Below are 13,399 nucleotides of genomic sequence, written 5' to 3' on the forward strand. Positions count from 1 at the left end.
TACCACTTCAGCCACAGTTCCACTTCTGGCCTTTTCTGTTTGTGTGATACTGAGGAATTGAACGCAGGGCTTCATGGATGCTAGGCAAACACTCTACCATTAAGCCACATTCCTAGCCCCTACTCCAGACTTTCTTCCTGGCTTCTGCCACAGTACTTCCAAATATAGCTATGGTCATATAATGTTAAAGCCTATATTAATTCCTCACTGTGTAAGAATCAAGTCCAGATTTCTGTGCTTGCCAGAAAGGGCTGTCTACCTCTTCAGCGTCATGTCTAGCCACTTTTTCCTGGATGCTAAACTCTAGCCACATTAAACTTTTTTCTCAGATGTGCCATTTTGTTTGGTGCTTCAGTGTTTTCCACATATATTTCTTCTACATGGAATAAACGTTTCCCTAATTAACCTCAAAAACAACAGCTCTGAAAAGCCTCCCAAATCAAACTGGCTGCTCATTGCTTAATGTCCCGTTTATGATGATACTTTACAATAAATGCCACGTAGGTGATTGCTTGTTTCTCTTCATTCCATTCTTGATCTTGAGAGCAACACTTTGTTAAGCCTTTTTCAAAAAACACCCACAGGGACTGGCACAGGAGTTGGACATGAAGTTCCCACAAATTGAGCAGATATTGAAGGAAATTGATACTGAAGTGAGTGTGTGACTTAGGGGGAATTGCAAGGTGTCTGTACTGTGGGGCACCCAGCATGAACTAGGGGTTATCATTGCCTTTGGTTACAGAGGTCAGACAGTAGAATAGTGTGAAGAAAGACAGAAGTAAACAGTGTAACTTTTTTCACAGAGCAGTATTGTCTTTGAATTCTGGAATGACCAGAATATAAGGTATGAGAAGAGCAGGAACAGAGAAAAGTAGGCCAATTTGTTTGCAGAAGCTGTATTATGGAGGATTTGTAGTTCTGGTAAGTATGGGCCTGGTGGGGAGCCATTGAAAGTGTTTGAGCAATGACTTTATGAGAGTTAAGTCATAATTTAGGAACTCTCTTATGGTTAGCACCATACATGTTAATAAACACAAAAATGTCAGTAGTTGGATGATGTATTTGGTGATAGCAAACATTTGCTGAGTACTAAAATATATTAGGCACTATTATATATGCTTTACACATGTTATCTCTTTTAATCTTTAGTCCAATAAAGTCAGTCCTATTATTAGCATCTCTCATTTTTCAGATGAAGCAATTAAGAGGTATGAAATTATTTAATCAAGGTCACATTTTTGGTAAGTAGCAGAGGTTGGATTTGAACCCAGGAAGTCTGCCACTGAATAAATATGTTCTCCATGTTGCAAAGCACAGCAGGGAGTTGCAGTCCCAGGATTGAAGTTAGAAGAAAAGCAAAAAATTAGGAGAAGTGTATTTAAGATGATAAGTATATTTGGGGTGATATTTGAATCTGCCATGAAGGTAGGTAAAGTTTGTAGGAAGGGAAATAGGATACAGTTTGATTTAAGGTTAAGGACCAAACTTTGAGTGAGAGCCTCACGTGGGGAACAAGATTAGGAAGTGAATTCACTGGAAGAACATCAAAAGAAGAGGAGAAGCAGAGCAATATCATGTGCAGAAGCCGGAATAAGGGACGGCTCCAGTGAATACTGCCCTTTTTTTTTTTTCTTTTGCCAATCCTGGGGCTTAAACTTAGGGCCTGGGTACTGTCCCTGAGTTTCTTTTGCTCAACCCTAGCACTCTAACACTTGAGCCATAGAGTCACTTCCAGCTTTTTCTGAACGTCTTTGTGCTCAAGGCTAGCACTCTGCTGCGTGGGCCACAGCACCTCTTCCGGTTTTTGAGTTGTTAATTGGAGATAAGAGTCTTATGGGGGGCTAGGAAGTTGGCTCAGTGGTAGAGTGCTTGCGTTGCATGCATGAGGCCCTGGGTTCAATTCCTGAGTACCACATAAGCAGAAAAAGCTGGAAGTGGCGCTGTGGCTCAAGTGGTAGAGTGCTAGCCTTGAGCTAAAGAGCTGAGGGACAGCACCCAGGCCCCAAGTTCAGGCCCCATAACCAGCAAAAAAACAAATAAAAAAAAAAGAGTCTTATGGGGACTTTTCTGCTTGGGCTGGAATTTAAACCTCGGTCCTCTGATCTCAGCCTCCTGAGTATCTAGGATTATAGGCATGAGCTACCATCACCTGGCAAGAAATGTACTCTTTACCTGAGTTATGTAATTGTAACCCATCTGTACATCACCTTTATAACAATAAAAAAGTCAAGTCCGGCGCTGGTGGCTCATGCCTGTAATCCTAGCTACTCAGGAGGCTGAGATCTGAGGATCGCGGTTCAAAGCCACCCCGGGCAGGAGAGACCGTGAGACTCCTATCTCCAATAAACCACCAGAAAACCTGAAGTAGCTCAAGTGGTAGAGCGCTCGCCTTGAGCTGAAGAGCTGAGGGACAGCACCCAGGCCCAGAGTTCAAGCCCCACAACCGACCAAAAAAAAAAAGTCATAAAATTATCAAATTATTTTTTAATATATGATGTGTTTCTATATTAACACATGCAGTTTTTCCTTCCTAATACATTAAATAACATGCTTTGTTGGTGGGTCTAAGAATTGCCAGATTATAGATATATTTTCAGATGTCTAGAGTAGCTATAACATGTTATGAAAATATTGATTGATTTCTATTAATCCTCCCTGAATGAGGATCTCATCCAAAATTCAGTCCTTAACCAGCACCCAAGCACCCAGGTATTTTTTTTTTCTAAAGACAAGATCTCATGTGCTAGGATTAAAAGTATGCACTATCATCTCCAGTAAAACATTTGAAATTTCCTACTCAATTTTGAGATAATTGGAGAAAACACAGCTTGGTTAAATGAAGCTAAGCAATTGCTTTTTAATTTAGTTGGTTGTTTATTATCTACCATAGATATTATACATATATTTAGTCATAGATTCACAGGAAATTAGTTGAATATAAAAACTTTTAATATAAATCAGCTGTCTAGCTACTCAAGAGGCTGAGATCTGAGGGTCATGATTTGAAGTCAGCCCAAACAGGAAAGCTGTGAGACACTTATCTCCAATTAAGTACTAAAAAAGCCAGAAGTAGAGCTGTAGTTCAAGTGGCAGAGAGCTAGCTTTGAGCAAAAAAGCTCAGGGACAGCACCTAGCCCCTGACTCCAAATCCTAAGACAGACACACAAAAAATATATATGAAAAGATTATAAATCCACATTAAATCCTATGATAAATACAATTTGAATACATGGTAAAGCATGTGACAGGCCAGAGATCACCAAGAGATAACTAGATTACCTGAGCCGTTACTTTTGGAAATTCTGTCTGAGCTTTAATATACAAATTCAACCTCATCTTTTCTCAGATGATCTCGTAGTTTTCTGAGAGAACATGTTGAAGATGTCTGCATTGAAGTGGTTGCTTGGTTCATAATTTTCCCTTCTCCAGAAATCGCTGTAATGATACATAGAATGGTCATAGCTGGGGGGTTCAGTAGTATACACTGACTACCAGCTCAGTCAAATCAAATGATCTTCCTCAAAAAGTGAAATCTGAGGGGCTGGGAAGGTGGCTCAGTGGTAGAGTGCTTGCCTTGCATGCATGAGGCCCTGGGTTTGATTCCTCAGCACCACATAAGAAAAAAGAAAAAAGCCAGAAGTGGCTCTGTGGCTCAAGTGGTAGAGCGCTAGCCTTGAGCTGAAGAGCTGAGGGACAGCGCCCAGGCTCAGAGTTCAGGCCCCACGACCGGACCAAAAAAAGAAAAAAAAGTGAAATCTGAAAGCTGGAGAGGTTGGAGGCCTTTGCAGTTACCATATTAATGGTAATTCAACTCCTATTGCCGAGGAGACTCCGTGGTTATTATCCTTCCTGAGGCTAGCTTATTCAACTCTCTGGTTCCACAAGTTAGATTGGTACCTTTCCAATTTAAAATTCTAAGTTAATTTGGGCACTAATGGGTCATGCCTGTAATCCTAGAAACTCAGATCTGAGATCTGTGGGTCATGATTTGAACCAGCCTGGGCAGGAAAGTCTGTGAGACTCTTATCTCCAATTAACCATCATAAAAGCAGAAGTGGAGCTGTGGATCAAGTGGTGGAGTTCCAGTCTTGAGCAAAAAAGCTCAAGGACAGCACTGAAGCCTTGAATTCAAGCCTCAGGAGCAGTGTGCACACACACATACATGCCAGAATTGGTTTCTATTTGTAAGTAAAATAGCCTTATTAAATATAATTTTATATGTTTAACACAAAATATGTGTGTTTAGTGTTTGGGTTTCATATGTCTATATTGAATTTAAAAGTTAAAAAATTGCTTCTATAAAATTTACTTAATTTTATTTCTCTCTCTATCTGTCCATCGTGGGGTCTGAACTCTGGGCCTGGGCGCTGTCCCTCAGCAATTCAGATCAAGGTTAGTGCTCTACCACTTGAACCACAGCGCCACTTCCAGCTTTTTCTGCTTATATGGTGCTGAGGAATCGAACCCTGGGCCTTATGCATGCAAAGCAAGCACTCTATCACTGAGCCACCTTCCCAGCCCTTAATTTTATTTCTTGAGGATACTTTGTCTTGTGGCGAATTAAGTTTGAGAATTGCTGTTTACACCACCTCCAAGGGCCTTAGTACTTAAAAATAGCTAAAAAACAAGAATATCTGAAGGAGACTGAAGAGTGGCTGTCAGAGGAGGAGGAAGAGATACAAACTAGGAGAGAGTGCTACCATGGATGCCAAAAACTAGATTGATTTGGGAGGGAAGGCAAGGCCAGCTGTGTCAAATGTTGCCAAGACTGCAAAGAATTCATTTGGTTTAGCAACACGAAACTATTACTGAGCAATTTCATTGTTGAGGACTGGGAATTAAATGACAGGTGTGAAAATGGGGATATTGTTTCCTCCAGCTTTAAAAATAAATGGGCTGGGTGAGCAGTGTTGGGAGATATAAACCTTAGCACACCATGACCTCCTAGCTTTATAGATGCTGTGTCTGGTTGTTGTGCCTAATGACAAAGTAGACAGCATGTCATCACAACACAGAACTGGCTGGCTTGCTCTGCCTAACGTCCCTAGACTGATTAGAGATTTTTAGGATATCTTTGATAGAGATTGTTGGGAGGTCCTGGCAGGAGAGGGAAGAATAGGTATAAATTTTGCAACTTGTTATCATTTATACTTGGATTATAGAATGGAGAGAAAGGAGTTAGTTTCTTCTAACATCCTGTTAGTGTTTCTCTTTACTCTGAGCCCTATAAGAATTTGGACCCCTTTGCCTGCGGGTGTTTCTATGCTTGTTCCTAATACCCCTGGCCTAACCTACTTTCTTCTGTTCTTCCCCAGATCTTCTTTAAAGAATTGACTATCAAGGGGACACAGCCCATTAGCTGATTGCCACTCCCATAAGGGGAGTGAGGCTCTTTTGAAAGGCCAGTCTATTTTGAGTTTCCATCCCGATTCCGAACGGCATTCAGTATGGGCCTGTGAGCAGAATCCAGCCCACTGCCTGTTTTCATATGGCCCAAGTTCTAAGAATGGTTTTACTTTTTTTTTTTTTGGTTTTACATTTTTAAATGAAAAAAAAAAAGCCAGAGGAATGTTTCTTGACACATGGAAATTAATGTGAAATTCACATTTCAGTGTCCATAAATAAAAAAAGAGGATTGAGGACAAAACTCTATGGAACAGAACTGCTAGAAGAAGGGTCCAGGAAGGCTTGAAGGAGACAATAGGAGATGAGAAAGAAGTGGGAGGGGCAGCCAGGAAAAAGGGATATTGTGGATCGCTGTCTTCCTGCGGTGGTTGTGTACTTCCAACAGAGACTAGCAACCTACAAAGCCTGGAATATTTACTCTCCTGCCCTTAACAGAAAAGATTTGGCCTCTGGTTTAGCGCTCTAGGTGGAGGGGTAAGACTGTACAATGGTAGAGTGCTTTGCCTAGCATGCCAAGGTTCATGGCATGGAACCTCAGGTGGCAATGAGCCATTTCTCTCCCTTATGGCCTTGATGGTGTCATAAACCAAGCTCCTAACAACTTGAATCTTTCCACTGACTGTAGAGAAATAGTGTGATTTTTGGAGGGTCCCAGTGATCTCCAAATCCTAGCACTGGCCCAACACTCTCTTCTCACTACACATACATACACATTTATGTTCCAGAATATCTAGGAGGTCAGGGGGCTGTTTTTGTTTTTATTATCACTACTGAGCTTTATTAAAAGACATTGGGGGGCTGGGAAGGTGGCTCAGTGGTAGAGCGCTTGCTTTGCATGCATGAGGCCCTGGGTTCGATTCCTCAGCATCACATAAGCAGAAAAAAAAAGCTGGAAGTGGCACTGTGGCTCAAGTGGTAGAGCGCTAGCCTTGAGCTGAAGAGCTGAGGGACAGTGCCCAGACCCAGAGTTCAGGCCCATGACTGGATGAAAAAAAAAAAAAAAACAGACATTTGGATGGACCATACATTCACATAATTTCTCAGCTGACTTAATTGCCACAGAGATCTTTTTCATTGAGTCTACCCCCACCCCTTCTGTCTCTTTCTCTTCTTCTCGATTAAACTTGAAGCATAGACACCAACAGTTTCTTCCTCACCTCCCACTTACGCTCAGCCCACCACAATCTGGAGTCCACTCCTACTACAATACTGAAAATGCTCTCAGTAAGTTTGCCAGCCATCTCCTAGTCACCACATCCCCCCACCCCCTCTCTCCTCCTAGTTGCTTTCCTCCTCCTCTTTTTTCCTCAGCAGTCTTCATATGTACCCTACACTGGCCATGAACTCACTACCCTCCTGCCTCAGCCTCCCCAGTGCTGGATTACAGATGTGTACTATCATGTCTGGCTTTCATATTCCCTGAGTTTAAGGACATTTTTCAGTCCTTCGCTGACTTCTGGGCAATATATAATAGTGCTGACCTGCTCTCCTTCACACGTACCTTTACTTCCTCTGATCTATTTCCTCCTTGTACTTCTCTTAATTCTCTGTGTTCTCGTATCACCAGATTTTTACAAGAGAGCGTGTTCCAGGGTGGTGGTGATTCTTTCGGTGCCACACCCACTCTTCTGCACTCTGTTCTGAACTTGGAGGCAGCCGGAGATGCTGCCAGTAGGAGGCATGGCAGGAGAAACTCAGAAGCTTCCTGTTTCAGCTTCCAACAGGATGACAATTGAGATAACTGCTTGTGGATATAGCAAGAAGGCTCTGGCAGGACTCCAGCCTCCTGGGCAGAAATACTTTCTCAATGATGGCAGCTTTTCAGTTGATTGCATCTGACCGTGACAAGCCACAGTAGACGTGGATTCTAGTTTAGGTGACGGTAGCTGTGGATTCCCTGCAGTCCAGTGCTCCTATTTGTACTTCCATGCAAGCCCTCTTCTGCCTTTTGCATATTTTGCCCTTTTAACATCTTTGTAACTAATACTATATATTAAATTCTCCCAGTCTGACATACTTGGAATGGCTGTGTTCCTGCTTGGATCCTGGATGAAAACTAGTATGAGGTTTAGGGTTTGGCCTCAGGCAGACTTGTCTTTGTTTCCTTTCCTGCTCATTCTGTTTGTTTTTGTCAGTCATGGGGCTTGAACTCAGGGCCTCGACTGTTTTTTCTGAGCTTTTGTGTTCAAGTCTAGTGCTGCTCTACGACTTTAGCAGCTGCAGCATTTCATTTTCTAGTGGTTAATTGGAGATAAGAATCTCTCTCCTAAGCCAGGTGTCAGTGGCTCACGCTTATAATCCTAGCTACTCAGGAGGTTGAGATTTGAGGATCTCGGCTCCAAGCCAGCTGAGGGACAGCACCCAAGCACAGAGTTCAAGCCCCAGGACCCACAACAACAAAAATCCCATAGATTTTCCTGCCTGGTCTGGCTTTGAACCATAATCCTTAGATATCTCTCAGCCTCCTGAGTAGCTAGAATTATAGCCTGAGCCCCCGGCACCTGCCCTTCCCTGCACGTTCATTTTTTTATTTTATTTTAATAATTTTATTTTATTTTATTTGTGAACATCTGTACAGAGGGGTTACAATTACATGGGCAGGATAATGCGTACATTTCTTACCAAGCATTGCAGCCTCCTCCTTTGTTTACTCTTCACATCCCTTCCCAGACTCCCCCTTCCCCCCCCAATCCCAATCCTTCTCCTTCCCCCTCCCCCCACCGACGTAAAGCTCGTTTTGGACATGACAACTTGTACTTCTCATTGTTGCAACAGGTCCACCTGTATCCTTAAACAACTGCACGTTCTGCAGTTACTTTGGTAACTTTATCCACGATCTATGTTTCAGTATTTGTGTTCCAGGTTCCCCAGATCAGATTCTTCATGTACCTCACCACCTTCCACTGATACCCCATGTATCAGCCTCTACAAAATCAAACTTGTTCTCTTTGTTTGGTCTGGATGGTGTTTGAGCCATAGCACCACTTCTGGCTTTTTTCTTTTTGCTTATGTGGTGCTGAGGAATCGAACCCAGGACCTCAGGCATGCAAGGCAAGCGCTCTACCCCTGAGTCACCTTCCCAGCCCCAATAGATATGCAATCCAGACTTGCCTTAAACTCATTATATATCCCAGGCTGACCTTAAATTTGTGATAATGTTGCCTCAGCCTCCTGAGTGCTGGAATTACAGGTTTGAACCACCATGCCTTCCTTCTCTTTGTTTTTGAACCTTCTTTCATGACATTATTTTCTGTTTCAATGTGTCCACTACTGAGAACCCACATAGTTACTACATTAGGAGCCAGGGTGTAAGTGTCAACTCCTTCATCTCTTCTCCTCTGTAATTGGAAGTCAAAGCTTTCAGATTCTACTTCTTAATTATCACAATGTAGTGATTACAATTTAATATAGGACCTTCTCATCTCTTAATTTTTTTCTGTATTGCCACAAAAAGTATAATGTACATATGCAATGTTTTATCTTATTATACTATGGTTTTGTTTTTTCTTCATGTTACTCATGTTTGTTAAGCAAGTGCTCTACCACTTGAGTGATGCCTGAAGTCCTTTTGTTTATTTTTCAGGTAGAGTCTCATGCTTTTGCCAGAGTTGGAGCTGGACCATGAATTCCCCTACCTCCACCTTCTGAGTAGCTGCAATTACAGGTAAGTACTGCGATGCCTGAGCTGCTATACAGTACTGACTGGCAGTTTTGCCTCATTTCTTCACAAGCTCATCCATTTTTTGAAATATCATAACAGTTCTTCCAAAATACTAAAATGATCAGTTCCCATTTTCAGTGTCTTTAATATCTGCTAAGTAAAAGTCAGACACAATTTGTGGGTGTACCAAGGCTGAGCTGGCTTTTGCCTGAATTGGTAGAATATCATGATATTCTCTGTCCTCCATTATCACAAAGGAACCAACAGCAACCTTCACAGCTTCCCTGTCAGCTGTTACAGGCTCAGCAAAGGAAGGAACTCTGATGCCTCTGATCTTCATGCATCTTCCTACCCCTTGCCCTGAAATGTATTCTTTTCCCTCATATTCTCCTGTTCAGATTGTTTTTCCTTCAAGACTGTTAGGAGTCTGCTTGGATATTATCACCTACTCCTCCATTCTCATAAAATTATTCCTTCCCAAGTGGCATTGTGGCTCCAAGTGGTAGAGCTCTAGTCCTGTGCAAAAGAACTCAGGAACAGCACTCAGGCCATGAGTTCAAGCCCCATGACTAACTAAAACAAAAAACAAAAAAAAAGTAAGACAGAAGGCTAAAAATTATTCCTTCCCAAATATTTGGCACATCTTTTTTTTCCTTCTTTTTTTGTGGCGCTCAATGCATGTTGCATTTTTTGTTATTGTTGTTGTTTTTGAAGTTTTATCAAGGATTTTAGTGTAACAGGATAAAGCTAAGAAAGGAAGTATTTGCTGCTTCCCAGCTGGGAATATATGATGCAAAATGGTGTTTTTTGTCTGTGGCCTTTATATTTTCTAAACTGGGAAAATATATATCGTCCTATGATAACCTCTGATCATTAGATAATGGTTCTGGGTGGCAAAATTCAGTGCTGCTTATTATTCTAAAACACAGAGATCTGATCTATCACATGAGAACAAAACCTAAGACAGAGGAACAAAATCAATGAAAGTTTGCTTCATTGTGCATTTATTGGATGAGTTTGTGTTTGAATTTTTGTGATTATGAGAGGCCTCATGTGGGTCTGAGATAGGTTAAAGAAGCCTTACCAGAGTATTTTCACAATAAAAAACTTATTATAAAAAAAAAAGAAGCCTTACTAGGCTTAGGGAGGACACGACTCAAATGCCTTATTAAATCCAAGGCAGAAGGCAAAAATGGAGGCTAAAGTCCCAATAAACTGTGTGTGTGTGTGTGTATTTATTATTTTTGCCAATCCTGGGCCTTGAACTCTCGGCCTGGGTGCTATCCCTAAGTTGCTCAAGGCTAGCCCTTTACTACTTGAGCCACAGCACCACTTCCTGCTTTTTCTGTGATTATTTGGAAATAAAAGTCTTACACTTTCCTGCCAAGGCTGGCTTCAAACCTTGATGCTCAGATCTCAGCCTTGTGAGTAGCAAGGATTACAGGTGTGAGCCACCTGCTCCTCACTATTTTTTTGTTTCAGTACTGGAGCTTGAACTCAGGGCCTCATGCTTTCACTTGGCTTTTTTCTTTTATTTTGGCCCTCTACTACTTGAACTATGCCTCAATTTCTGGCTTTTTTGCTGGCTAATTGGAGACAATAGTTTCAAGGATTTATCTTCCCAGGCTGGCTTTAAAGCTTGATTCTCAAATCTTAACCTCCTGATTAGCTAGGACTATAGGCATGAATCACCAGCATTGAGCTAAAACCTGGGAAACTCTTTTTTCTTTTTGGTGGTACTGGCATTTGAACTCGCTATACAGGTGCTCTACCACTTGAGCCATACCTCCAGCACTCCGATAAACTCTTTAAGAGCATTCCTCCAGTGACCCTCTTTCTCCAACCAAACCCTAATTCTTTGATTTTCAGTAACTTCTAAAAGCTCCAAAAGCTTGGGACCAAGCCTTCAACACATGAGCCTTTGGGGGATATTCCAGATTCAAATGATACCCCCCCCTTATCCATGTGGGATACATTCTAAAACACACAATAATGCCTGAAACCAGAGATAGTTCCAACACACGCGTGTGCACACACACATATGTACACATGTAGACATACATGTGTGCACACTTTTCCTATACAAACGTGATAGTTTATTAATTAAGCACAGTAAAAGATTAACAACAGGACTGGGAAGATGGCTCAGTGGTCGAATACTTGCCTCGCATGCATGAGGCCCTGAGTTCGATTCCTTAGCACCATATAAGCAGAAAAAGCTGCAGGTGGTGCTGTGGCTCAAGTGGTAGAGCACTAGCCTTGAGCTGAAGAGATGAGCCCAGACCCAGAGTTCGGGCCCCACAACCAAAAAAGAAAAAAAGATTAACAACAGCAATAATAAAATAGGACAATTACAGTAATATACTGTTAAAAACATTGTGTGAATAGTCTCTCTCTCTCTCTCTCTCTCTCTCTCTCTCTCTCGGTTGGTTTGGGCTTAAATTCAGGGCCTCAAGGTTAGAGTGCTACCACTTTGAGCCATATCTTTACTTCCAGTTTTCTGGTGGCTAATTGGAGATAAGAGTCTCACAGACTTTCCTGCCCAGACTGGCTTTGAACTGTGATTCTCAGATCTCAGCCTCTTGAGTAGTTGGGATTACAGGTGTGAGCTTGCTAGCACTTAGCTTTGAATACAGTCTCTCAATATCTTAAAGTATTGTATTGTACTGTATTCACCCCCTCCCCTTTTTTTCCCCTTTCCTTACTAAGCCAAAACCTTTATCTTTTTACGTAAAGGAACTTGTTAGGACTTTTGGTCCTTTAGCATATTTTAATTGCCATGCCCGCTCCTGCACTTTAGGGGCTATTATTAGGTAGCATAAAGACTACTGGAACACAAACACTGCAGTACAATGGTAATGAATCTGGTAACTGATTGCACAGAGTAGATACACTGGACAAGGGATGATTCACCTGGGCAGAATGTAGCAAAACTGTGCAATATTTCATCACACTACTCACAGCAGTACACAATTTAGAACTTACTGTTTATTTCTAGACTTCTTTAATTTATTATTTTCAGACTGAAGTTGATGGTAGGGAACTGAAACCCTGAGAAGTGAGAGCTCAGATAAGGTGAACTACTGTGTTTGTTGTTGTTTGTCAGGCGTGGGGCTCGAACTCTGGGCCTGGGTCCTGTCCCTGAGCTCTGCAGCTCAAGGCTAGTGCTCTACCACTTGAGCCAAGCGCCACTTCCTGTTTTCTGGTAGTTAATTGGAGATAAGAGTCTCACAGACTTTCCTGCCCCTGCTGGCTTTGGATCATCAGATCTCAGCCTCAAGGAGGTGTGAGCCATGACACCCCGCCAGTGTTCATCTTAGTATTTGTACCACTGAGTCCAGTTCCCAGCGCTTAGTGAATTTTCATTATATTTCCACAGAATGAGTAAACCTTTCTTATGAAGAGAAGGCTAGGAGGGAAGAGGAAGTGGGGTCTGAAGTGCCCTGGAGGTGGGGTGGGGTGGAGGGGGTGTTACTGATGGATGACTCACTTCCCATCACAACATTCTGTCACAAGGGGGCGCTGCTGTACAGAGCCGGACATCTGGAGGCTAGAAAGGGAGTTCCACCAGGAGGCAGACATTCCTCCACCGGCCCAGCCCACTGGGCCTGCTGGTTATTAGAGATAGCTTCTGGAGGTTGCTGGCTCTAGGTCTCTCCCTAGTGACTGATGATGTTGAACTTTATACCTCTGTGATTGGTTTAGCCACAATGACAAGGACAACTATTGGAAATGAGCTGAGGAGAAACAAGGGGAGGGCTCTAGGGCCCCCAGACAGAGGAGCTGGTAGTTCCTACCTACCCTGAAGTATAGAGAAGATATGGATCATGAGCAGAACCAAGGAGCTGTGCTGCTGCAGCTGCTACAGTTTCTGTGGCTGCTGTCCCATTCCTGGGCTGTCCCCACAGGTAAGACGGTAGCTTTCCTTTACTTCTATCCTAATGACAGCAGAGCCCAGGGAGCCCACACAGAGCATGGAAGAGCCCTGTGTTTTGTAGGTGGTGGGGTGGATTATGAGATGGTGGACATTGTAGTGGAATCAGAAAGAGAGTGACCATTTCAGGATGATAAGCAATATCAGAGGTTTAATACTCCATTTAAGACAATCTTTTGGTGTAGAGTCCACTATTTTATTTTATTTTATTATTTTTTTATTTTTTGGGTCCAGTCGTGGGGCCTGAACTCTGGGCCTGGGCACTGTCCCTCAGCTCTTCAGCTCAAGGCTAGCGCTCTACCACTTGAGACACAGCGCCACTTCCAGCTTTTTTTCTTTTTTGCTTATGTGGTGCTGAGGAATCGAACCCAGGGCCTCATGCATGCAAGGCAAGCGCC

General features: G+C 42.5%; 1 protein-coding gene across 1 annotated transcript in view; it reads left to right on the forward strand.

Annotated features, from left to right (window-relative positions):
• Positions 1-12,831: 12,831 nt before the first annotated feature.
• The window catches only part of LOC105999831 (HLA class II histocompatibility antigen, DM alpha chain), a 4,087-nt gene continuing 3,519 nt past the window's right edge, over positions 12,832-13,399 (forward strand). Inside the window, exon 1 of the mRNA XM_013034954.1 lies at positions 12,832-12,975. Within this exon, the coding sequence (XP_012890408.1) occupies positions 12,888-12,975 (88 nt within the window). The 5' untranslated portion in view covers positions 12,832-12,887. The remainder of the gene's footprint in view (positions 12,976-13,399) is intronic.

This window comes from Dipodomys ordii, unplaced genomic scaffold (genome assembly GCF_000151885.1).
Source record: "Dipodomys ordii isolate 6190 unplaced genomic scaffold, Dord_2.0 Scaffold202, whole genome shotgun sequence".
Classification (NCBI taxonomy): domain Eukaryota; kingdom Metazoa; phylum Chordata; class Mammalia; order Rodentia; family Heteromyidae; genus Dipodomys; species Dipodomys ordii.